We start from the raw sequence: 26,916 nt of genomic DNA, 5'->3' as shown, positions 1-26,916 counted from the left end.
TGACAATTGCAATCCTGTGCCTGGCTTTGCTTTGTGTGTGTGGAAACTGGGAAAAAGTGTGGGTGGCAAGGAAGTGGGACTGCTCTGTGCTTGAAGCCTTAAGGGACAATGTTGCAAACATATGAGTCACAGTTATTACTATTTGTTTAACTCTTATTTAACTGATGGTGCTATTTCCTCAGTCATAAACTATATTTTAACTAACACTCTGCTCTGATTCCATATCTGATTTTAATGTTGGGATCAATACAGAGCAGGAAAAAATTCCATACAGACAAATCAAAGTTACCACAGAGGGAAAAAACCAAAGTAATGAGAAATCATATAACCACATGCAGTGTTTCTTTCTTAGTCACGATATAAAATACAAAGAAGAATTTCTGGGTTAGTAGGCAAAATAAACAGGTTCTTGAAAGCAAGATAACAGCACAACTGTGCAAATGCAAAGCAGTATTTAGGGATAGACTAGTCCTGAAATCCTTCAGGGAAGAAAAGTTCCTTCTCTTGCAAACAAAACATGCTGAATCTTTAATGCAACTGCAGAATGTGAACAAACACAAAGTACAAATACAGGCTGCCAGAATCTATTAAAAGTGGGTAACTAAAATAGCCTTATTCTCAACCAGAATGTTAAATGCAGCCTTGTAGAAAAAGCATTCACAAAAGCACAGGAGTCATTATCTTCCTGCTTCCAGGAAATCTAAGCTACAGAGAGACTTGAGGCACACACCAAAGAATCAGCACTTTGGATGATGTTATAATGCTAGAACAGCCTCTCTTGTTGGGATCTACCTTGTCCCTCAGACACAGGGGCTCTGCTCAGTGCTGGGAGGCCAATGCTTGTACCTTTGACTGAGGCTGTAGTTATCTCCTGTTCTTCACTAAGAACACCCTCATCAACAGCTCACATCAAGAAACAACCTCAGTGTATCCAACAGGGACCTTTGTCTTTTCCTCTTCAAAAGCCCAAGAAAGCAAGTCCAGAAAGAAGGAAAAGTTGTCTCCAGTTGTTGGACTTCTATCATTCCCATCCCTATACCAAGATCTTCTCTTTTAACCAATTCCAAAGGCAGGATATGCACTACATTGAGGTGGGAGAATGGAACAACCAGAAAGGCAGCTTTTGCCCCAGCTCTGACCTACATCAGCCATGATCAAATCACTGCTTTTAAAATCTGAGCTTCTTATATCATAGTTGTTTCTGTTCTATATGAGATTACCTATTTCATTTTTCATTCCAGAGCTTTGACTCACCTTTGATCCAACTCCTTCTGAATGTCCCTGTTTAGTTCATCCACCTTTTGCTGAAGCTTCTTTCTTCTTTGCTCAGGTGGGAGATTGCTGAAGTCTTCGGGCCCTGCTCCCTGCACAGAGTGGAATGGAGGGGGGGGAATAAGGAAAAAAATTAATAATCAGAATCTGAAAGAATCCTTTGGGATTGCATTTTGAAAACAGCTCACAAAAACCTGTGCAAAAGTCACAATGGTCTGAAGCATTGTTACCATTTGTACTGTGTTATCAGTCCCTGAATGGTCAGGAATCTGGATGCCCTAGAAATGATCCCAGGACCACATCCTGCTTCCATAACAGTGGTTAATCAACTGGAAAATTCCAGAATTCAACAGCAAAGCTGAGAAACTATTTTTATCTACAGTTATAATCAGATTTTATTTAACATAGTTCCCTTCTCATGGAAAGCTGATCTTTCCTGCCTTCCTTCACCCTGCTACAGACAGCATTCCCATAAAAGCAGTTCCTGGATTTTACTCCTGTGTCACAGTCACACTTCTCCTGTGCACCACTGACTGCTGCCTGAGTGCTGCTCCAACACAGTTAATTTATGTCAGGGCTCTCCTGAACACACCAAGCAAATAGAAGCACTTCCCACTGGATTCTGCAATTTAAAAAACATGCTGCTTACTTTCCAGGATCCACCTTCCATGCCAAAGCCTCTCAGTTTTTCCTCTCTCCCTTGTACTAGCATAAAAATCAGGAGTTATATCAAAGCCATAGAATCAATCAGTTTGAAATCATAACCAAAGGAAAAAAAACATGAACACCACAGTGTTACCTTTGCGTGATTCTGCTTGAAACCCCCTTCTCTGCCTTCAAACTGCTATGTCTCCTCTTGATTGCCTCAATTTGATATAGCAGATAAATGACACATAAAATACATCCACACTATTTTCTTCACAGTCACACCTATTTTTGTCTTGCCAGAAGGCAAGGGGGACAGTTTGGGTGGGCTATATGGAACACACATCAATACTAATTAGCTGCACCATAAGGGACTGAGGTTCTCATGCATAATCTTGAATTTGGGCAGGTTTTACTTGTTTTGTTTTCTGCTCGTTCCATGTCCCGTTTCTAAGGGGGGAATACTGGTTTATGGGAGAAAGAAGGATAAAAACACAAAGCCGAGTAACCAAATTCAGTGGTCCACCAGCTTGTGAGCAGGTCTGGGACATCAGTCTTACTAAAACACCAAATTTCTCTCTGAGGAGTGTGATTTAGTGGACACAGTGCCACAAAACCTGCCCATTAGACTCTTGGCTCTGCACTGAATGTGCTGAGACACCACACTCTCTCTTTCTTCTGCAGCTGCAGAACAAGCTGTTCAGAAAGAAAGTGTGTGGGTGGGTGTCCGAGGGCTGGAGGACAGCAGGGACAGGTCACCTTCTCCTCTGGACTGGCCATTCCAAAACAACATAAACAGCCTGATGAAACTGCTGCTGCATTGATTGTCAAAGACAGCACATATGTCTAATTAAGCCTTGATCAACTGTGTAATAATACTTAAAATTCCACTTGAGACAACGAGAAAGCAAATTTAAGGCAAATGACTAAAAAAGTTGTGCTGATTCCTAAACTTTACCACTTGGAGTCCCAGCAGTGCTTACATCACTTGTTGTGCCTGGTAGAGGAGAGACCTATCTGAATTTATTCTTCAGTGTTAATATTTTGCTTGACAGTAATTCCCACATCACATTAGATGTGAGAGTGATTCAATCTGTTTTATGGATAATCTACACTAAACCAATAGACATCTTTTTAAGGTAAAGCATCTGGAGGCAGATTTGTAAACAAGCAGTTATAGGAAAGACTAGATGACATATTCTGACATATTCTCCTCAGTTCTAAGCAGAAGAGACAGATACTCTTGAAAATATCCCCATTTATACGTTAGGGGAACGCAACAGATGTAGCCAAGCAAATTTGGAAAAGCACCTTCTTTTTGATATCTTGTTTTTGATTCTTCAGCTTCATTCAAAAAGCTCTAGGCTGGACTAAATCCAGTAGCTTTGTTCCCAATGCTTCAGACCAAAGCACGAGTGTTCCATGGAGCTGCACAACCTGAGACTGGGAGTCAGATCCCACTCTGACTTTATTCCATGCTCAGTAATTTCCATCAGAAGCTGCAGTTCCTGCTCCAAAAGGGAGAGTTCAAGGAGCAGTTTTTGCACATGCTGGGCACATTTCATGCTCTGAAGTGAAAACACACCTGGGCTCTCTCTCAAGTTGTGGACATTAAAAATGCTGCAGCAGTGAGGTGGAGGGGAAAGCTGTGCTGCTTCTGATGTGCTGTCACAGGACCAGCAGAGCTGGAGCTCACAAGGTTTCCTTGCATAAAGATACTGGGATTTAGGATGCAAACTGTCCCAATATGAAGGACTGTGAAAAAGGAGGCTATGTTAGGACTAAGAGGAGATTACAACAAAGCCACTTTCCTCACCTGAGGTGCACATGGTCTCAGCCCTCTCTGCACACCTTTCCAGTTTGTGCCATTCTTGGGGAAAGGCCAGGCCAGCCATTTGGGGAGGTTTTATTCCTACAGAGGCTTAGCTCAGCTACACAACACACTGTGACCAGGAAAACGAGTGCAAATCCATGGTATAAATCACTGGACTCCCAGGACAGTGGCTTGGTAACAGCCAAAAGATTTGCAAGTATTCCAGACACTTCCACCATTACTCAGACCTACCATAGGTCTTCAGGGAGAAGCAACATTGCTAAAGGAGCCCAAGCAAGTCATTGTGTTGCCAGAGCAGCAGCAGGACTAGAAACTTCCAAAACTTCCAAAGCCACTCCAGGCAGCTCATGGCCCTCGTGTTTCCTCTGGATGAGCTGAGCTGCCATGAGCAGAACAGGCCCACAGTGACGTACCAAAGAACAAGATACATGCAGAATCATGGAATGGTTTGAGTTGGAAGGGACCTAAAGCCTGATCTCATTCCACTCCCCTGCCAGGAGGACACCTTCCACTATCCTAGGTTGCTCCAAGCCCCGTCCAACCTGGCCTTGGGCACTTCCAGGGATGGGGCAGCCACAGCTTCTCTGGGCAACCTGTGCCAGGGACTCGTCACCCTCACAGGGAAGGGAAAGAGCACCCAAAGGATCTAACTGGTGAGGAATAAGAGAACTCTGAAGCTAATGCAATAAAGGTGCTCCTGTGGATCCCAAAGCTCTCCAAAACTGCCACCAGTCACTGTGGCTCTCACATGCTTGTACAAGGTGGGTCAGCAAACCAGCTGCATTCTCCTTGTGACAGGGCTCTCCAAGGCAAAGGAATGCAGACAAGCTGTCAGGAACATATCAAGGTGTGGAGTATCTCAAGCAAAACAGTACCTTGTGTATGAAGTTCAGCATGTAATTTGCTTTCCCAGGTCTGATCACCCCTTCCCTTTCCAACTGAGCAACATCTTATCTTACCATAGTTCAAGAAACCTTCCCAGCTGCATCCAAGGTGGAATTTAGGATTCACACATATGCATCTCTCTCCATTTGCGAATTCAAATCAGATTGAGTTAACCTTGTTGGTTAAGGTTTACAGAATTTTAATTAATATCATTATTGGTTATTCTGAAGGACTACATAGGGCTGTAAAATGTAGGTGATAAAGGTGCAGATTTCCAGTAATACCTGGACATGGAAAGCAAACTTTGCAGCTACTTTACACAGAAAGACATGCACTGCTCTCTGGAAAAGGTCCAGCAAGCTCAGAGACCTTTATTTTTTTTTCTTCTTTTAACATTTTAATGTATTCTTATACAGTAGCATAATTACTCAATAGTGCTTTTCTACATTTTCATAGCCCTGGATTATAAAAGTGAAAACTAAACTATTTATTAGAGTTAATTTTTAGCAGCTTATTAGAAGACTGAATTCTGATCACCTCTATTAGACTCCAGACCTGTGTATTCAGAGTTATCTGATAAATGCCAAAAAAAGCAAACACAAAGAAGAAACAGATTTGACAGTTAATTTCAGTGTCATGTCACATGTGGCACAGTGCACATTCAAACACACACAGGAAATTGTGATTAAAACACAGGACAGGCATGCTGTAAATGTGCTTACCAGCTTGAGAGAAAGCTTCATGTAAAATTGGAGAGATACAGGGTGGGGGGAGAGAGAGAAAAAACAACAGTGCATCAGTAGAAGAGGAACTTTTTCAAACTGATGTTACAATAAAATGACACATAATCCCCTTGCTGTTGGAAGGCAAAATGGGTAACACTAAGAGATCTGTGCAAAAGTTCACAAGATGGGCTCAGGCAGCTGCCATTTCCTCGCCAGGAACAGGAATGGGAAGTGCTGTACCTGGACACAGGTGCTTTGGCACTGGACTGACTGACAGTGGCTACAACAACAACAGTGGGCTTTCTCTTTAGAGCAACATCACTGATGTGGTCAAAAATCAGAGCTTGCAAATGTACGTGGGTCACTTTAGATCAAACACGTGCTGAAATGCATCAGCATTTCACAGGAGGGCTTCAGAGAGGGGGTGACACCTGAGCCAAACCTCAGTGGGGAGGTGAGGAACAGCACTGCCTCCAGCAGTGTGACGGGATCTCCAGGGAGTGCCCAGCTCTCTGACTATGGCCAGAGGACAACATCCCTGAAATGTCCCTGCTGACTGCACAGCACTGTCTGGGCAGGCATGGAAAGTCATTTCACATTCCTGAACAATTCAAAAACAAATACTCAGACTCAAACGTACTTCGGCCATAGTCAGACAAGGTCAGGCCCAAGGAGGAGGAAAAAAACCCAATCTATTCTCTTGACGCCAATTTGATTCTATGACAGCGTGGTAAGACATTATTCAAGCTCCTTAAATGATATACATGATCTAATTCCTTAAAGTTACCACATTTCCTGGGGCAGAGTCAAAACATTATCTTTTAGTTACTCTGGGGAAGCGAGACTAAAAGCAGCGTGTGCCCACAGAGCCCACGCACAGCGAGGTGTGTCTCTGCCCAGCATCACCTGCACACACAGCTCTGGGCAGGGCTGCAGGGCCCCAGAAATTCCCAGGTGAACAACTGTGCCTGGGCACCCCACCACCAGAATTACCAGAACCTCCTCTAGTGTTGCAAGACATTACAACAGCTGCAGTTCGGAAGGTTTTCCAAGAGACAGGGACACTAACAGTGCTCCAGTGCTCAGTGCCAAGGAGCAGAGTGAGCTGCTGCTCAAGATCTAAAGCCAGATAGAAAGGGAGAATCCAAACTCCACCCAGCCTCCTCCTCCTCCAGCTATCAGCACTGAGCTGCCCTACCAGCCCTTTGGGGACAGTTGTGAAATGCTCAAAATACCCAAGAAACTTGTCAGTGCATAAACGTACACACTCTGTACAACAGCTGAAATGTGAAAGCTGGAAAACACCTCACTGCAGGCAAAAATCTGTGCTGTCAGACTTCAGAACCTCTTTCCATTCAAGTTCTCTGTCACTTTACTACCAACAGCTCCTGGGAATGGTGCTCTCAAACACATGCTCCATTTTGAGTAAAATCACAGTCCATTAGGATTGAAATTAAAATAACGAGTGGTTCCACACCTGTGATGTGTTTGACAGCACAATTTAGGAAATAAACTTTTTTTTTTTTTTTTTCAAAAAAATCTAATTCCCATTAGTCACCAGGATTTGTATAGCAAGACATGCCAGTCATTCAAGGAAAATAAATGGTGGAAATAATAGTGGAATGCTGCATGTGAACTGATGGTTCAGGGACAAGGCAGCAGTTAGACTTCCCTCTGCAGTCCAGTCCATTAGGAAACAAACACATGATAATAATCACAGTGCCATGAAGAAATTCACTCTCTGAGCTAAAGAGGTCATTAAAAAAGAAGCAAACAAAACCAATCCATTTTGAGAGAATAATCACAGAGGAAGGAGAAAGAATGATCTGAAGAAATTCAGCATAGGCAGCTTGTGTTTGCATCATTGCTTTAGCACTCCTGTGAACTTTAGCATAGACATGATCAGCACAAACTGAGATTCTTGTACATATATACAGACAAGACTCATGGTGCAGAATAAATATTTACCTATGAAGCACTCTAAGAAGGCACAAATGTTTGCTACATGCGCTAGTGGCTAAACACTACTCACTCTAAAGGCACTAAATACTGCGGAGAATCATCTGCATCAAGACTGTTCTTTTGCTCTAAATTCAGCAAATTTTAAAGGGATTACAGACACTGTATGCCCAATTCTTATGCTGGTCAGTACGACAAAAAAATAGAGAATTTATTAATAGCATTTCCAAATAGTACATCAGGGTTTGTTATAACCAGTATAAATAAAGCAGATCATAGACTGGAAACAATGAAATGCTGAAATAAGTCATATTCACAGTTTTCCATTTCTGAAATGCATTGGTAATTTTATGTGACAGTGATTCGGTTTCTAGAAACAAACATAAGCAGATTGAAAATAAATCCGCATTAAACACTACACAACTACTTTTGCCCGTTCTGTTGGGTTTTCACAGCTAGAAACGTGCTCACAGCTCCTGGGAGAACAGGGGCATTTTCCACCCAAATGATCAAATAAGTTACATTTCCTTGAAATGAGCAAATCTGTTTCAAGCTGTCAATCTAAACCAAGTCTAGCTTAGTCTTGCAGGGATAAAATGAAGAGTCTAAGAGCCACAAGCTTCAATAACACATGAGAGAGCATGAAAGCCAGCAGGTCCATGTGTTATTGGACAGTCACGGACACTAACCTCACTTACAGAAAACAGGATTGCAATCAATCACTGGACTTCAATACAACCAGGAGGGAATTTTCTTTTTTTTTTTTTTCTTTATCGTGGCCCTGTAACCATCCCCCCACACTCTGTTTTATCCAAGTATCAGATTTAGAGGCCCCGTGTCTTGATTCCATGAACTGTCATCATCACAGACAGTTCAGGGAAGCTTCCAAAAGCTCTAGGGAGTGCTCCACCACCAAGGCACAGAATGTGCCACCACACAGGGGTTGGCTCGTGACGCTCAAGACTTTGTTCATGAAATAATTTCGAATGAGTGCGTGGAACCCGTTTGTAACGCTCCGAATTTCACAGGTCCAGCTACTTCAGTTGGGCCAATTTCAGCATTTCCAGGACTAGCGGACATGTCTTTCCTGCACATCACACAGTAAGCTGCAACTTGCCTCCCACCAAATTTCCCTTGGATCTTGGACAAGGCACATTCCCACAGCACACTCGGAACGGCGTTGTAAGTGGGGTTAGCGACTGTGCAGCGACGGTATGGGCTGATCACACCATACACAGACTTACAACATATTCCCTAGCCTCAATGGCACACGTGGGGGTCCCTAAAGTCCTCTTCATGAGTTCTTTGTGAATATACAAAGACTGTGTCTGCTGGTGAGTCAGCAAGAGAAAACACACATTGGTTACACTGGAGACGAGCGCGGCACCTCTGTGTTTTTACTGCTTCTACAGCAAAAGACAGCTCAGTGTTTAACCAGCCTCAAAGTGCAGAGTGGGAGCTTCCTAGAAGCTAGGTGAATATTAAGAGTTCAGCATGCTCACAGAGATCAGAAAATATTGTGGTTTTAAATGCTTGCTTAAATACCGAGGTCAGAAAACATCTCTCTCTGTGCTAGAATAAAGCATGGCTGTAATGACCCCACCCGCCAAAAAACCCCAGTCCTGGCACAGAGAGAGACACTTACGTTAGAATAACAAGTATTCCCAGGGCAGGGAACAGAGCAGGTTGGAGAGGGGGTGGTTGGTTTGCTGTTTCTGCATGCTCACAGAACAACAAAGCACTGATCACTCAGGCAGAGCGACAGCTCGGTGTCGAGGGACAGGAATGCACAGGGTGTCAGAGGAGACAGGGAGGGAGAACATCCACTGGTGCAATGGAAATAAAATCACATTGTAATGAAGTCAACAACTTCCACTAAGAAGGAAACCACAAAAGTTCCTCCGTGTGCTTTAGGGAACAGTCTGGAGGCTGGAACTCGGGTCATGGCAGCAAAATCTATCCCAGCTCCCAGACCATTCTCTCTGCCCGGTCCCATCCCAGGCTCCGAGGCAGGAGAGAAAAGGCAAGTCCACACAAGGCACAGGGAGCAATTCAGAGGTGTAAGTTCTACCCCTGGATGGTGTTAGTTCGGAGTATTGCTCTTTAAGAAAAGGTGCTGATGTTACTGCCGCTGCAGCAATAAAACAAAAGAACACAAAATTAGTATCAACCAGCAGAATACCGAGTTTCCTTTGTCCTCAAAAATGGAATTAGAAAAAGCAGAGCAAGCACAAATGAAATTATGAGTTATGTAAGTGGTTCCTCATTCTTTGTACGCTTCTGGCTTTAACTTCCCTAAAGAGGCAAAGTTGATTTGAAGTGTTACTTTTATAGTGTCTTTTTAAGGAGCTATTAGAAACAATGCTCACAAAAACTGTGTAAAGAGAGATTTTCCCCTTCTCCTAGTTCTGATCCATAATAAGTGCTCTAACAGTTTTATGGTATTCTCTATAATGGACATTTCTGCTGTTGGGGTTTAAAAAAAAAGCTTTGAGGCAAATACAAAAATGTGATTAGAAAACCATAGACACCGCCAAGAGTCAGCACCTAAATATTTAATTTATTTTTTTTTAACAGACTAGGATTTCACATTGGCAGTGACCACTGATACTGGTACTGGCGCCTCCACATTAACCTTGCATCTGTTGTGAATTGCTCAGGCATCTGCTTCCTTCCATGAAAACAAGATTCACTGGATTTTTGGTTTGGAAGCAAAATTAAAACCAGACTAGGCACTGGGCACAGGACATATCATAGCTAATTATGTAATTCATTTTAACAGTCACCAGTGACTTTGCCACTTTAGCTTTGTAATTCCTCTTTCCAAATGCAACATAAGATGCTAAACCAAAAATTCAAAAGGAAATGGCTAAAACACACTGCCTCCCAGACACGTCCTTGATCTCACAGATTTCATGGAGGAGTCGTATGGGAATCCATTCACGTGTTATGTTTCAAGGATCAATTACAATGTGGAGTCCTGCTGCTGGAATTTATCCTGGTAAAGGTCTTAGGACTCGTTCACATCAAGTAGTTACTTTTTTTTTTCCTTATCCCTTAAGTCAGTCCAAAAAAAAAAAAAGGAGTATGATCCTGTTTCCTTTGGAATAAACATTGTCACTCGGCTTTGCAGGAGTGGAGAGCTCAGGTTATCAACAAAGCCAGGAAGGACCTGCTTGGCAAATTTAGTTGAATTCTCTAAAAGAACACTTGGAGAGCCTTGTGGCCTTCCCTGAAGGTGTCTGGAGTGGAATTCTGCCAAGGAACAAACCCAGCAGTGCAGAGAGAAAATTCAGAGCAAATGAAATGATTCAGAGTCCAAGCTCCCGTTACCCTGTGCTGTCCTGCTGCTCCCTGCACAACCTTCAGAAGTTGCTTCCCTGATGTGCTTCTGTACAAATGGAATGTCCTTCTGTGTAGAGGAGAGTTTCACCCTCCATCCTCCTCCCTTCTCTGGTAACATCAAAATCCAGTATTCCTGAAACTACTGCTCATGTTCCTGGGCAAAATTCAGATGCTTTTGGATTTGACAGGGGGATGGAAAAGGACATCTTCATAAGGTTAAAGCAGAATTAACACTATTGTCTAGTTGTACTGAATATAGCAGAGGGTCCTATCAACTGAAACAAATACCAACCACTCGTTTTTCACTTGACAAATTAAAAGGATTTGTGGGTGGTTCTTGATTTCCTTTTTGCCTGGTTAGAATTACTTCATTTTTGAAGGTGATATGGCACTTTGATGATCTACTAGTCTGACCATTTGTATATTACAAATCACCAAGGACCTATAAAATGGGAATTTGGAAAGGTTTCAAATGAGACAGAGTAAGCTGCCAAAGGTTTGCAGGCTCTCCTTCTCCTCCATATCTCTGGATGAACCAAGTGGCCTTAATCCATCCCTCTGGGGAAAAAAGAGATGATGATCTGAATATTGGCCTCCAAATCCACAGCATGAATCAGGCAGGAAAAGTATTTACATACAAACATCCTGGTAGCTGAGAAGGGAAGGAAATGAAATAGAAAAAGAACACAGTGAAAGGTTTAAATGAAGATTTAGCAATAGCCCTTCCTTGCACATTCTCAATGAATGTGTCAGCAGAAATTTGAGGGATTCCAGAGAAGACTACGGGACATTGTTCTCATTATTTCACCTTTGACACAAAGCACTTAAAAGAGTATGGTATGCAGAATTTGTAAGGCTTGCTTGGATTTCTCAGACAGTCAATACATAAAACAATGGTCTTTCTTCAGGAAATATTAAAAGCAATTAGTCATAATTGCTTATATGGCCAAATACACACTAAGAACTTGTACATTTGAAATACAAACTTGTGACGTGCCCATGGAACCAGTATTTTTAAATCAAGTAGGAAATATCCAGCACTATTTGAAATATTCTGTTCTGTGAATGGCACTACTGGAGCATTATATTGTAACACACCCCTTGACTTCTCCCAGCACTGCCCAGTACAAGGATGGCTCCAGCTGCCCACCCGTGCACTGGTGCCACCACCCAGCACAGCCCTGCTGCTACACAAGCAGAACTGAAAGACTGTCTCCTCCTGTAAAAACCACTGAGAAAAGGTGCTCTGAGCCAAACTGCAACTGAGAAAAGGAGGGACATGTGCAGACCGTGCCTTTGGACAGCTTAGAAACTTCCCACTTTCCCAGTGAAATGTCTCAGAAGTGGGTTTTTTTGGGTTCTGAGTGTCCCACGAAATGGCAATTTCCTAGCAAAGAACTGAAACTCACTCTGTGTAAAACATCTTTTTTGACTATATTGTCTGTAACCACACAAGACAGTGTATTGTTTACAGCACTGTTCCCAGTTCTTTGTAACTAACCACTGAAGTTCCACACTGAAGTCATCTCTGCTTTTATACAGCTCCAGTCCTCAGTCCTAAATGTCAGTGCAGTCCCTGGAGCAGAATTTGGGTTTTTTTTAAAGTAGTCACTTCCTTGCTGTAACAATCTGCTCTCAAAAACATTTAAAATACTGAACACTTGTGCCTCCTTCCTGTAGTTTTTGCAGGAGGAAATAATTCTAAGGACCTTCACCTTGGAGGCAAAGCCATGCTATACCAGCGGTTTTTCAGCCAAACTCTGCCACGTGCAAGGTTCTGGGAAGATAAACTCCTATTTTTGTTTGAAAAATGGAAAATTTTATCTCAGGGACCTGTCATTTTATTCTCTGCTTATGAAGACCACCAAGGAGAGGGTTTATCTCAACACAAACACTACAGCATCAGTTTATGAACATAACCACAGCTGCTGACAGGAGGAGGAACAGAGCAGTTGATCTGGGAAAACTCAGGCCGTGTTTCCTACTCTATCAGCAGCAAAGGAGACAGGGACACTGCCCTTGGAACAGTGGAGATGTGTCAAAAAATGTTGATCAAGTGTGACCTAGACCAAGGTGAATCCCCAAATCAGCCACAGAGGTTTTGAGCTGCTTTCCACCATACACTGCTTAAACCAGCATCAGAACACTGCACTCCAGCTGCTGGCAGGGAAAACCCAAACCCTGATCCCTCAGAACCTCCCACCTGTGGTTTGGAGCTTGGATACTGCACTGATAAATCTTCTGCACACAAAATATGATTTTGAACTGTCCATTGTAGCACTGGGATGTGAAAATCTGTCCAGAAACCAACAAAATCTTCATGGAAAATGCCCAGAAAAAGATGTCCTGGTGTAAAATTCTGCATGCTAATGTTTGTAGGGAAGGCTGCAAGGTCCAAGCACGGTTCTTTTTTTCCCCCTGGTTTTGCTATGCTTCGTCACAAAGTTTAGCAAACTCTCAGGCAATATCTTCCCTCTAAAGTTTGCAGGAACAGCAGCTATTACTGGCTATTCCAAAGAGTTTCTCAACCTGGTATTTTTGCAAAGATATTTCATTGGCACTTAGAGTGTCAAGAATAAGAACTGTGGGAAAAACTCCATTTCAAACTAATTAGAAAAAAAAGTAAAAGAGCACTGCAGGATTTTAATTTTTCTATGGACACTTTAAAAACTTCTTAACCCAAACCATCTGCTCAAGGAAGCCCAAAGGCAGACATGATAAACTTGGTGAGAAGCTTGATTACTTCAGCTCTCTACAGGAATCAAATCAAACTTTATCCAAATTTCCTCGAAAATTCATGCTACAGGATGCAGTTAAGGCCCCTTGAGAAGTGTCAGCCTCAAATATTTAGAGCCAACTGTAATTGAGGTCTCTTTGGTCTGTGTCCTCCAGTCCTTCCCAATACAGCAGCTGGTCTAAAGAACACATGGACCATAGAAACAATTTTATTGCCACCAGAATCAGTTCACCTTCCATAAATCACTGTTTCTTGTGTCAACATTCAGAGTCACTACACAAACTGACACTGCAGCACCTGAAGCAGGAGCTGAGGCCAAGTGTCTGGAACAGAAGTTCCCACTGCTCCAGAAAAAATGTCAGATCATTTCAGAGGAATTCCTGAACTTGCACCAACTGAAATCACAACATTTATTTTCTAGAATCCCTCCTAATTTACTCCTCTCCTTCTGACACAGGTATTGAGCTGAAACCACCCTGCAGAGACAAAAACTAACAACTTGGACTTCTACACGTGCATTATCTAACCTTCAGCTCCTCCTTCCATACTTTGGACAATCCCTCCTCCCCCCAGAGAAACCCAAACGGGTAATTTCCATCAGCAAATGTACTTTTTGTGGTTTCACTGCAGGGGGGTGTGTGTTTGACTACAAATGGCTTTATAGGTTGGGAATCCCTGGATTTGTCTGCATGTTATGATAAAACACAACGGAACCATTCACAAAACAAAACGGAGTTTTTACATAACAGAACGTGCAATAAAAGCGCAAGAAAGAAAGAAAAGAAAGAGAGAAAGAGAGAGAGAGAGAGAGAGAGAGGTATCCAGAGGAGAACTTACCCCGCGCTTTAGGCTCCTGAAGCAGTGGATTTTGGGTTTGGAGGTCATGAACTCGTTGAAGCGATGGGAGAGGGGTTCCTTTTGCTGCTTGGGAGACTGGGGGCCGTTGGGAACAGCAGAGGGTGAGGCAGAGGCAGGGGGAGGAGGAGGGGGCTGATGGGGGGATGTTAAAAGGGACATAAGCTACGTATAAGAGATGGAGAAGTGACAGAATAAAAACCAAAATAAAAAGATAAAAAACACAAAACGAAAATAAGCATCAAAACCAATATTTGAAATTCAGAGGAAAAAAAAAAAACCAAACCCAATTAAATAATTAAATATTAAAGGCCATGGTTCAAAAGAGGGGAGAAAGCAGTAGTTAAGAGTTGTGTTAAATGAAGAGTGTGATAAATGAAAGTTTTAGTAAGTGATGCAACAGAAGAGTAACACAAAAGTATTTTGAAGGAAGCTCATGCAGACTCTTCCATGCAGCTGCTATCCCCATAAATTGCCCTGTTCTGCTCTGTGGACAGCTCGGAATAATGCATATGGATAGAGCTTTCAAATACCTGAATTTAAATGGATCAGATAAGGAAGGTACCTTAGTGCCCAGTAGCGTTTCTATTATCTGGAAAACAACAAACCACATTCCTTCCTGCTTCCAAATCATACCTCAGCCATGTGCATCACACTTCACTTGTACAAGTTATTCTATGAATTTGCTCAGGAGGTAGTCTTGGGTGTGTTTTTTTTTTCTGGCTACACTGATGTAAGCACCAGAGAGCTGAGTTTTTTCTCATACCAGCACTACTGGAACAACCCATTGTGAACTGGTAGATTTTTTTTGACTCTGATTAGAAGTAGTTTGGTAGAGGGTCAGAGCAAGGGTGAGGTTAAAACAAAGAAGCTACTCTGGGCTTCCATCAGTGTTACTGAAAACTGATTCAGTCCAGTCACCCTGACACGTTCTGGTAACCCCAGATAAATGCTGCCATGCATTATGGTGTAAAATATGACAGTGGAATGAAAAAGGTTTAATGGATACATAAGTTAATATGGTCTTTTTTTTTAAAAAGTCAACTGCTCAGTTAGTTATGCTCCATTAGTTGTGCCTCAGGATGGAATCACAGCAATTCCCTGTTCCCAGCCACCCACCTGCTCACCCCAGTGCACAGACTGGAAACGCAAATGAAAAGCCAAGGAGAGTTTTAGGAGTGTCAAAACAGTAATGCCACATCAAAGCTTCCCACAAGTAACAGTGTTAGTTGGCACACAGGGCACTAGGTAAGTGGTTTACGATTCCTTCTCGGAGTTAGGAACAGAAATGGACCATGGCAGAGACGTGACAACTTAAGTTAAATTAATTTTAAAAACTTGCAACGTAATTAAAGAAATTATACAAGAAAAAAAAGTAAAGATATAAAGAAATTTTAAGTAACCAAAGACTACAACGAAACGCCATTATTAAGACATCAGTTATTAACTTTCTGAATCTAAAATTCTCTTTAAAAAAAAAAATTGTACTTGCCAGGATTACCAGACAAGACAGAGGTTATTGACAAAACACATACTAGCACCACGCTCAAGTTTGCAAATCAGTACCTTATTTTTCTTGATGAATGGCCATAACTTGCCCTTGGATTTGCCACCAAACTTCGGCTCTGACTTGCCATCCCCTCTGGAGTTGGAAAGGCTGGATTCTGAGACAGTTCTCTTCATGGGCTGCGTGAAATCCTCAAATTCGATGTCTCCTGGAGGCTCAAACCCCGATTTAAAGGCTTCTATTACCATCTGAGAATCCTGGAATGGGACAGATCCAACACAAGTGTAAATATCTCAGGTGAGGGCTGTCATCAAATTGGTGGCACATTAAAACAGAGCAAGGACAAGAAAGTTCATCCTTGTGGGAACCAACCAAGTTCTTTCCTGGGAGTGAACACCCACCCAGAGCCCAGGATCAATACCAATCTCTCCACCTTCTGCTCCAAGACCAGGGTATTTTTCTTGGCTCTATTTTCATTACCGTGATGTGCTTTCAAAAAAACCCCCACCCAGGCACAGCACAGTATCCCACCAAAACAAGGACCTCTGAGGTGTAATGTTCAATACTCCCAGATACTAAAGTGATAAATGTAGTTAAGAACACAACAACTACCCCACACAGAACAAAAGTCTCCAATTTGTATCTGTCAGAATGTGTTACAACTGGGAACATAAATGGGCACAATTTAAGTTTCATGATAAATCTCTAAATAAACATTAATTCTAAGGAAATAAGTCTTTATTTCCATAAATAAAGTAAGCTTTAGTCTTAAATAGTCCATTATTGTTGTTATGAAACTCCAGTCCATTTTGCAGAGATATCACAGAGTTGTTACTCAAAACACCAACAGATAAAAAGCAGAGGACTGTGGTCTATTTAGGAAAACAAATAATACATAACTATAATTAAAGCACAGGTTCATTCAAGACAACCAAAGATGATGCTTAGGAAGAGTAAACTCAGGTCTTCTCACTCCAAATTCCCACTGAGCTGCCCAACTCCTGAATCTGACCACAACCAGCAAGGTTTTCATTCCCTTTCTTTCATTTCCAACACAAACCCTAAAAATTCTGGTACAAACATCTTCTAAAGGCCTTTTCATGTCTACTGGTGAAAAGCACCAAGAGCTTATTAACTTTACTGACTAGAAAAGCAATCACACCTCAGTACCTGAACAGGTATGTGACTTGTAACAAAGATTTAAGGTCACTGAAGCCACCTTCCCTCATGGCACTGTTAGGAGAGATACAAGTCAGCCACACTGACTGTAGACTGTGTACAGTTTGTTGCTCTTTTGTTTCTTTTTTGACAGAGGGAAAAGAAATAAACAAATCAAAGCAAAACCAATACATAGCACTTTTCCTACTCAGGTCTACAAACACAATTAATTATACATAAGCTCAAATTCAGACCTCAGCTTGCCAAATGCATTTAAATCCAGTGGACTCAGGGGAAAAATATTTTTACATACTTCCCATTTACTTGTTTTTTTAGGAAAGGAGATTTTTGTTATACTCTAACAGCTTTCTTCTAAAATCATTAGACAAACTGTGCCTCAGAACACAAATATCTTATCAGTCTCTAGAGGGGAACATCACCATCCTGATCACATAAACAGATGACCTTGTTGCTTTGAAGGCATTTCACAGATTCTGTGTATGTCTGCAGGTAAAATGCTTTCAGGAGAAATCTAGTGGGCTTCAAACTGAAAATCAGTAGGTTTAGATTAGAGATTAGGAAGAAATTCTTCCCTGTGAGGGTGGGGAGGCCCTGGCACAGGTTGCCCAGAGAAGCTGTGGTTGCCCCATCCCTGGAAGTGTCCAAGGCCAGGTTGGATGGGGCTTGGAGTCACCTGGGATAGTGAAAAGTGTCCCTGCCCATGGCAGAGGGTGGAATGAGGTGATCTTTATGGTCCCTTCCAACTCAAACCATTCTGTGATTCTAAGAGACCACACAGTGTTATATTAAATATTCCACTGGTATTTTATTCTATGCACAATGCTTTTCATTTTTTCCCCCTAATTTTACAGCGTTCTTTCCATTTAGTCAAAACATCCTTCCACTACAATGGAGCTAAAAATAACCAGCATGCTCCATATATCACAGAGATAATGTCATAACAGGAACTCCAAAGTCCATAACAAATCAGTTTAATCTGCTGCTAGAGCCTTCTGAATCGGGTTCTGCACAGGTTCACCTGGCAGTCACCACACCTCACCCTTGCAACACAACCTTTGTGTTGCTCAAGTGGTTAGAAAGGGGAAATGAAAAGAAGAAAACATTAAAAACTATTAGAAACACGGTTACAGTCGACCAGGATTCTCAGCTAATTGCAGACAGTTTCTATTGCTATTGTCAGGAATTCTGCACACTTCAATGAGGGCATAAAATAATCCTATTTACATGGTTACACATTTAGTAACTAAGCCTGAAAGAGTGGCCCCTGTGCAGAGTGGGTATGAGGCAGAACTTCATTCTCTGCAGCTTAAATATTACACAGATAGTATTAAATCTGGCCCAATATGCCACTCTGGTTCTTTACACTATCCAATAAAATAGAGGCCCTGGAAAAGAAGTGATGCTGAATCCTGCCAGCATCCACAGAGAGAGGGAACATGGAGCTGGCCATGGAAAGGAAGCCTGGTAGCAGTTCCAAAGTCACTTTAAAAATATGCCCTGCCTTACTATTGTACTATACAATTCTGATGTTAAAAATCATGGTGGTTCACAGATCCCATAGGAACTTCACCTTCATGGACCAAAGTTTTTAACAAACCTACCCAAAACTGAAAATTGATTATCAAAAAAGCTCTGAGATACCTACATGAAGTCCAAGGTTCTGCTATTTAAAAAAAGAAAACCAAAATGAAACAGCAACACCTTACCATCAGCAGGTAATATTTTACTGACAGCAAAAAAAAAAAGCTGCAGGTTCCAAAATCAGCAAGAGTCAACACACAATGTAGTACACAAGGTAAATTCTAGTAGAATTAGGTACTCTAATTTTTCTGACCAGTACATTTTATATCTTAGTTGTGTTATTCCATTTAAAGCCCTGGTTTCTGAAATGAAGTTACCACAAAAAGAGCAGCTTTCAGTTCCATTATTCCTTTCTTCAGCAATTGCAAGTGATAATGGGGCAGAAAAAAGCGACATGAAGCCAGAAGATACCAAGAGCTAAATACAAACTCCAAATGCATCAGTGCCTTTTGGCAGGGTCACAGAGCCTGAACTTACACACTTCAAGCTGGGTGCAACTGTATTTCTGTTTATGATTACCAGATCCTGGGGATCTGCTCCCAGCTGGGAAGCACATGTCTGTGTGGGCTCAGAGCTTCTCACAGAGCTCTTCCTGCTCAGCAGGCTCCTGGGTTTGCTCACCATTGTGCTGCTCTATCATCACCAGCTGTCCCTGCAGTCAACTCTCCTGGATTCTGACCTCATGATCAAGGTTGACCACGGCATACACCAAGTGGACTTTCCTATCCAAAGCTTTTTAAGCTTGGGGAGTAAAGGAGACTTTACTTCAATTGTAATATTTGGAGGAAAAGGAGAAATTCTCTTAATGTCAGTTTAAGAGAGCCCAAACATCTTGAAATGCTAAGGGGTGAGATGGTAAAGGTCTGTGGTAACACTCTGCACTAGTGGCAAATGCAGTACATTACCTGGAAATAAAGAAAATACAGCTTTTAAATTGCTCCCATGTGCACCTACGGCCACCTGGACACAGTGGCAGGACCTGCATTGCCACAGAAGGCCAGGAACCAGCACAACACTTTCATCAGAATCAAGAAGGTAGGAACTACTATTCTAGAGATGATAAAACCCCTGATGACTTTAAAGAAAAAAGAACCATTAATGGACTTAGAATGTGCTAAACCCTTTGTTGTTGTTCAGACATAAGTAGTTTGGCTAAACACATTTTTGTCAGCACGGTGTTTACAGGAGGATCCTGGTAAATTTAGTTATCAATGCTCAAAGCCACCATTTTCTAAGTCACACTTGTGCAGGAGCCACCAATTTGACTTATCTGTGTGCAACAGAGACTGAGTTGAATATAAAATTCACCCTGATTCAGACACCCAGCTGTGTGTTTTGCTAAGATCTCACTTAAGACTCAAGCAGAGCATAGGCTGAGATATGAATCTCCCCAACATGATTTCACCATGCAGCACCAAAAGCTGTACCTCAAGCAGGATATGCTGTTCTAACACAGGAATCTGTGCCCCAGTTCCCCGTTTTCCCACTCAGGGAGTAATTTTTAGATTCCTTGGTTTCCTGTGCTGCTCTTTGTGAGAGCCATTGCTGAACAGAGAGGAGAGGATTCATTTCAAAACTTCAGCTTCGGGCTTATGCTGCCAATTCGTGGCAGTCCCCAGGCTCTGGGCACTGAGCAGCTCAGAAAAGATGCCAGTGAAAAACATGTATGGGAAATTCAAACAGCCAGCAAGACATATGCTGTATTTGAAGCACTATAATGTGATCCATGAGCAGGGCTGAAAGAACAGAGACTTTGTGTAGGGAGGGAGCAGATCATTCTGCAAACAAAACAGAAAATACATTTGCCCCTGTGGTCACTGAGTATCAGGAAGCTCAACTGAGTTCTTTATCAGCCTTTTTATCAGAAAAGCTTCTTTGCATCCTACAAGAATGTTCAGAAAGCAAGGTTTGCTCATTTACAGGCTGCCAGCAAACCCCAAATCTGCAAAGAAAGATTTTACAGGAACATTTCACCAGAGTTGTTTGCAATAGTTTATGTAGCCAATACTTTAAAGATTTTCATTATTATAAAACTAGTTGGAATGAAGACATTTCTGAAACCTTGTTTTTATGTCTCAGTCAGAAAACAACCTTTACAAGAATTGGTGATTATTAAGTATTTGAAATTATCCAAAATTATTTTATTCTATGCAGAAGCCTATCTTTCAATTACAATACTTCAAAAAGTAATTATCCTAGCAAAAGGAGAGAATATTCCTAAAAGAATAAAATTTAAAAATAACAAGCATGGCAGTAGAGGCATTTTTGGTTGTTAAGTAGATTTGGGGAATAATCTGAGCACATCCTGCCTCAGACAAAGCAGCTTGGGACACGAAGCCGTGCTTTGGTTTAGTTCTGTGACTGCAGAGCTCTGGTGCTGCAGCCTGGACACAGGATTTAATTCTCCATACATATGAGATCAATACTAAAGATGACAATCGACAATGCAAACAATGCAACACTTACATTCTTGTGATCCACTGATTCTGCAGCCTTTGTTATCTCATCCAGACACTTCCCAATGATGGGGATCACTTGGCGGTCGACTTCCGCGAAGGTTTTCATGGATTCCCCTATCCTCACGATCCGCCTCTCCTCCATCTCTTGTATTTTCTGAAATGTTACATTCCATTCAGATCAAACATCAAGATTAACTTCACAGTTTCACCCAGTTTTCCTCCCTGGCCTACACCAGCTGCTTTAAAACTTCTGATTTAAGTATATTTTTCAGGACAAACTAGGACAGCTGTTCTCAGGAAGGCACCAAGTGATGCTGTTCCCTCAAACATCAAAATGCCATTCTGAAAGTAATCTCTTTTACTATTACTGGGAATTTCTCAATTAACTTTTTATGTTAAAAACTGCTGAATTGCCAAAACCCCAGCTTTAGACTTGTAAGGATTGGCTCCTAAGGGCTTTAAGAGAATTTCTGCAACAATAAATTCATTTTCTGTGCATGTTCTGAAAGATCTTATTTTCATTCCACTGCAGAATCCACGGAAATAAAAATCTTGATGTCTCTCCTTCTCCATTTCCCTAGAAGGTTTACAAGCAGTCCTATACATTGTGTGTAGTTCACAATGCAATACATCATGTATTGATGTACAATACATCACGTGTTGTTCACACCAGGGCTTCCCAACATATGCTCCTCGTTGCTTAGTGGATTCAGTGCCAAGATCTTCAGCATCTATTCCACAGGCCTCTCATTTACAACAAGGGAAGCTGGATGTGGCATAATTCTGACAAATTACAACAGGATACAGAAGGGCATGAGCAGGAACAGCCTGTTTCACACTGGACTGCAGGAATCCTATGGAATATCGTCAGCTTAAAAATCCCCACTGCCTTGACTGATCCACAAGCAACAACAATTCTTTACAAAAAAAACCCCCAAACTTATTTCAAAATCTAAAAGAAAGCACTAGAGCTTACTGGGGATAGGGAAAAGGGCACACCTGCAGGACTTTAGCATGCCCACCCACACATCAGAGTGCTTACCAGCTCCTCCATTAAACACAAATGTATTGCAAAAAAAAATGTTATATTTGATCCCAGGAATAACTTATCTCAAGGCATTGGTTTGAAACACCACAGAGCAAAAGAGGAGGTGCCCATTTAGCTCAGAAGTTTCAGCAGTGGGTAGTAGGAAAGTGCGTGTTTGCTACGCAAATATCAGCTATTTCTCATCTGATGACAAGCGTGTGACATTTCCTCCCTTAAAAAGGTTGTATGTCCCACTTCTGATGCTTATGACCCATTACAGTGGAACAGTCATTTCAAAGTTCTGTTCTACTACATTAATCCCCATTCGTTCAGCTGAGCCCAAACTCGGACCTCCAGTCAGAATAAATGTGATGGCTTTTTTATTCTTCCTCTACAGCCTTTTCTTTAGGCACCTTAAGACATAATCAGCACTAAACCCTTTGGCATTCACTACTGCAGAATTACTGTGCTTTACATTTAAACATCTGTGAAGTCTGATTTGAGCACAGGTTATAAAGGGCTGTGAGATGCAACGATGCCCAGCTGACTCCTGCCCCAACAATGCAAATGATGTTCTCATCCCCAGCTGCACAGGCACAAGAGCTCAACAGAGCCAGACTGTGAGGATTCCAAAGGCCATCGTAATCTGTCATGACAGCTCAATGTCACCTTCCTCATATATCACTGATCCCTTGATATCTAGTCTAAGAAACTGGGATAACTTATCCTACCGTCTCTTGGGGTGTCAGATTGCACGTAAAATTTGCTAAGAATGACCAAAAGAGTTAGCAAAAAGTAAAAGTCAGGGATTGAGGTGATGTGCAACATGACCCTCTGTTCTTATCACAGAACTATGAGCTACACTAGATCTGTGCCAGTGTCCCTTACCTGGAAGATGTTTGGTATGTGTGTGTAGTAATGCTCGTGCTGCTCACTGTTGAACTTCTGTAGGGTGGAAGAATATTCTGCTTTGCTGTCTTCTGCCATCTGATGTCGCAGCTGGGCTTGCTGCCTTGCCTGAAGAAATACCCAAAGAAATTTATAATTTACTACATGGAAAGCAATTCGATTTGCTGTCCTCCTCATCTTACTATCCAGGAACATCAGGATACAGGGCTCAGAACACTCCAGCTTTTGGTTTACTCGTATTTTGTGAAGGAGTTCGTCTCACCAAGCACAAGCTGCAGCCAGTGCTGCTGTTCCTTTCTTGTGTTACCAATCCATGAACCATTTTGCATTCCATGAACAACCTTTGGCACACACATGTAAAACATGAAAAACAAGCTTGTCCCTGTGCCTGTCCACTGGACAGGCACCTTCTTGGCACACTTTTGGACACTCTTCTTGCTCCACATATGCCCTGTTGGACGGCACCTACTTTCCTCTAATGAACTGCTTCGCTGTTGCTGAGCAGTATTTTCTGGGAAAAGGAAGTGAGGAAAAAACCCAGCACAGTTTTGTCTCATTTCCCATGCCTTAGGCAACATAATCATCTTAACTCTGTGTATTCTGCAGAGTCCTTTACCCACACTCCCTCCAACAGCTCTGGCATGAAGCTCACGAGGAGAGGGGAGCCTGAGCAGCAGCTGAGACATAACTCCCTTCCTATTTTTACCCACACAGATGATTTGTTTTGCTGCCCAACACAGCAGAGCACTGGGCAATTAATCTCACTTCTTTCCCTAGAATAATCTGTCCCTGAGTGACCCTTTTATATTTTCAGATTCTTCCCCTTACAGTTCTGCTTTTCAAGGCCTTCTGTCATCTGCTTCACTGCCCAATATTATTCCCTTACTCCCTGTCCCATCTGTTTGGTTTAGATGCCTTTTCCTTCCTTGCCAGTGGCCTTCATACAGCAACTCTTCCTTCTCTTCCCTTCCTACAACCCTGTGCCTTCACTGCCTGTCCTGCTCCTGTCACTGAAGCTCCCCCTCACCTGGCCAGAGCTCTGCTGCTCAGTTGCTGAATAATCCCTTAAGGCAAGGGGGTTATTTAAAAATTCAACATTAAATTTAAATTTAAAATTTAAAAATTACTTAAAGCACTTCAGAGTGTTTCAGGGAACACAACACAGCAAAGAATTTTACCATATTTCAAGTGGGCTCCCATTAAAACCAGTTCAGATCAGGGTTATTCTTTGAACTGTTCCAAGCAGACAGTAGTTTCCTGACAATAAATCCATGAAATACCAAATCATGGAACATTGTAGTAATCATAAATGGAAGGCAACAAATTCTGCCAGAGGGTTTCAAATCTCAATTTGTCAAGCTCGCACATCTCACCTAATAATTTACTTCACTTCAATTCAGCTATTGCTTTTGCAGTCAATTGTAGGAATTTCCCAGATCCCCTTCACATTCCTTCTACAGAAATAAATCAAGCAGAATGAGGAGATACTGGGCACTAAGTGCATCACAGGAATGAAACAGTAGCATCAAATGGAAAAGAATGTGACCATAACCAAATAAATGAATCCAATAGAAGACAGACTTTCAACTTTGCTTGTGTCCCAGGAATTTTAAGTGTCCACTAACTCCTGCAAAGGATGAGTGGGTAACTTCAGCATATTTACCTGCTGTAATCAAATTCCAAGAAGCCACATCAACCATTTCCCTGCCCAAGTGCTTTAAAGCTTATTAAACTTTATCATCCACACACTCATACACAGCTACATTAAATGTGAGTGGAAAACAACGTAGCCTTGTACTACAAACACAAATTTATCAGGAAAACAAAGTCAGCCATGGAAGGGTGGGACAGCTGGAAGAGTGGTGCAGGCTTGTCTCCCAACCCCTTCCTCACATCCCAGCTGCTGCAGATCAATATCCATTTGTGAGGCCCATTCTCCTCATCTACCTAAGAGCAAACTCATTGTCTGAGCTGACTACACCAGCCCCACTCCCACTCATACAGCTGCCTCTCTCTCTTTTTTTTATAATTTTAAATAGTGCAACTCCGGAATTTGTCCCTTGACTCTATTGTTGAGGCAGAAAAACAAGATATCCATTATTACACATTTCCAGGCAGATCCAGCAAGCATTAAGCCAGAGTTCATTTTGGTGAGCAAACTCAATGGCTGTGTATGACAAAGTAACTCTGAGCTAAATGTATACAGGAGTAGACAACCAGTTTCCAAAATGATCTTAACTGGCCCCAAATAAGAGGGGGAAGCAGATTAGTAAATAAAATTGGGTGCATTCCAAAACCAAGAATTTCTGTGTGAGAGCCTTAGTGATGTTTTGTTTCTCCCGGCCATTTAATGCATTTGGCAAGCTTTAAACAGCTTAAATATTTTTCCAATGAGGTATTTGGATCTTAAAATAAGAATATAAAAAAAAAAAAATAGAATTTTTGTATTACTTCATTTGAGTGTGTCACTTACTCTAACATCATCACTTCCATTATCAACAGAATTACATTTTATAGGCTCCTGCACTCTGCTGAAGTCCTGAGTGATAAAAATGAGTTGATGTTAAGTTTCACATTCAGGGTAATGGATGCAGTAGCCTGGAGCTGCAGACACTCACAGGAGCTATTTCAGGAGTAATTTATAGTTGAGCTTTACAGAAAATAAAGTTTTGCCTTCTTTACTGCTCACTTGTGCATGCAAACAGCTTCAAAGGAGGGTTTTTGGGGGGCTTCCTAGAGTTAATGCTAAAATATTTTCTCTGAACAGTATTTCCAGAAGGAAAGGCTTTGGAATAATTTGGCTCTGGAAAACCAGATCATGACTTCAGATATAAGAGAATGATACTGTGATGCAGCTTTCAGTTAACACACTCTGTCCTTTAACTGGGCAGGGATGACTGAGCAAGAGCTCACATTTCCAGCACCACATGTGAAACCACAATCCAGATTTCCTGCAGACTGCCAGATTGCTCAGTTTGTAAGAGATTCAAGGCAAGGTACTCTGAATGCAACAAAAAAATCCCCTCCCTTCTTCAAAGAAAGAAAGAAAGAATGAGGTCACCTTTCAGCAACACCAAAAAGCAAAAAGCATATGTAAACCTGAGAGATCTGTGGGGAGAACAGCAGCAATTTGCTTTCAAATGCCTGATGCTGAAAAAGACACACAGGTTTTGCACACCCCCAGCCCCAAACATACCTTTACAACATCTTTTTGTCCCCAAATACACATGCACAGTGTATAAACGTGTTCCTTTCTCTCCAAAGTCTGGTTTTGTTAAGGCAGTTCTTCTCTGGACTCACGTGGCAGCAACAAAACTATAAGGTCACATATGTCAGTGCTTATAAAATGCTCCCAAAAATGAATGACAGCCCAGTACCTGCAGCACCACTAACCTTGCAGTGAGCATACAGCTTAAGCTTCAGGCTCCCACTGCCATGGCAATCAGATTTAAACACAGCCACACCAGGGGAGTGTTTTCTGTAACTCAGAGAACGCTGTGGGTAAAGGAAGCACAGCTCTGATAGACTGAACGAGGTAAAATCTCACTAGCAGCAGGAAAGGCTTAATATGTGTGACCTCCTCTCCCAGAACCTATACAAAACTGCCATTAAATATAATCAAAACCAATCTTTTATCTTTTCTTTGGAGACAGCTTTACTAGATGATGGGGGAGAAAGCAGGGCAGTAGTGAACTGCAGAGCAGTAATAATTTTCGAAGTGTTGATTTTTAAAAATCAGTAGAACTGCGTCTGTCTTTAGTGTCTAAAAAAACCCCAACACCCAGGTCTCAACAGCACCCACCTTAGGTGAAAAACAACACTAAACTCAATAGCAACATGAGCCTGCAACACCCACTATGGCATCTATCTCTTAAGGTAGCAGGAAGAACACAGAGATATTTACTCAAGATTATTTTAACCACATTTCCTGCAGATTTTTCTACTTAACCACTGAGTTGCAAAAACCAGACTTTCAAACATCATCAAAAGTTAATTT

General features: G+C 41.8%; 1 protein-coding gene across 24 annotated transcripts in view; it reads right to left on the bottom strand.

The window, feature by feature from the left end:
• Nucleotides 1-26,916, bottom strand: part of FNBP1 (formin binding protein 1) — a 98,335-nt gene that overhangs the window by 10,957 nt on the left and 60,462 nt on the right. For 7 of the 24 annotated variants that reach the window (XM_027649768.1, XM_027649763.1, XM_027649764.1 and 4 more), the window contains 7 exons: nucleotides 22,899-23,027; nucleotides 20,991-21,137; nucleotides 15,824-16,021; nucleotides 14,240-14,422; nucleotides 8,565-8,651; nucleotides 5,359-5,373; nucleotides 1,255-1,364 (listed from right to left, as the gene is read on the bottom strand). In XM_027649768.1, coding sequence (XP_027505569.1) covers nucleotides 1,255-1,364; nucleotides 5,359-5,373; nucleotides 8,565-8,651; nucleotides 14,240-14,422; nucleotides 15,824-16,021; nucleotides 20,991-21,137; nucleotides 22,899-23,027 — 869 coding nt within the window. Of the gene's footprint in view, nucleotides 1-1,254; nucleotides 1,365-5,358; nucleotides 5,374-8,564; nucleotides 8,652-14,239; nucleotides 14,423-14,822; nucleotides 14,850-15,823; nucleotides 16,022-20,990; nucleotides 21,138-22,898; nucleotides 23,028-26,916 lie in introns of all 24 variants that reach the window. The other 17 variants (XM_027649779.1, XM_027649780.1, XM_027649781.1 and 14 more) reach the window with 12 other exon arrangements.

The sequence above is a fragment of the Corapipo altera genome, unplaced genomic scaffold, assembly GCF_003945725.1.
Source record: "Corapipo altera isolate COAL_440 unplaced genomic scaffold, ASM394572v1 268, whole genome shotgun sequence".
Taxonomy (NCBI): domain Eukaryota; kingdom Metazoa; phylum Chordata; class Aves; order Passeriformes; family Pipridae; genus Corapipo; species Corapipo altera.
Note: the sequence above shows the minus strand (reverse complement) of the source record. Positions and strands in the feature narration are given on the sequence as shown.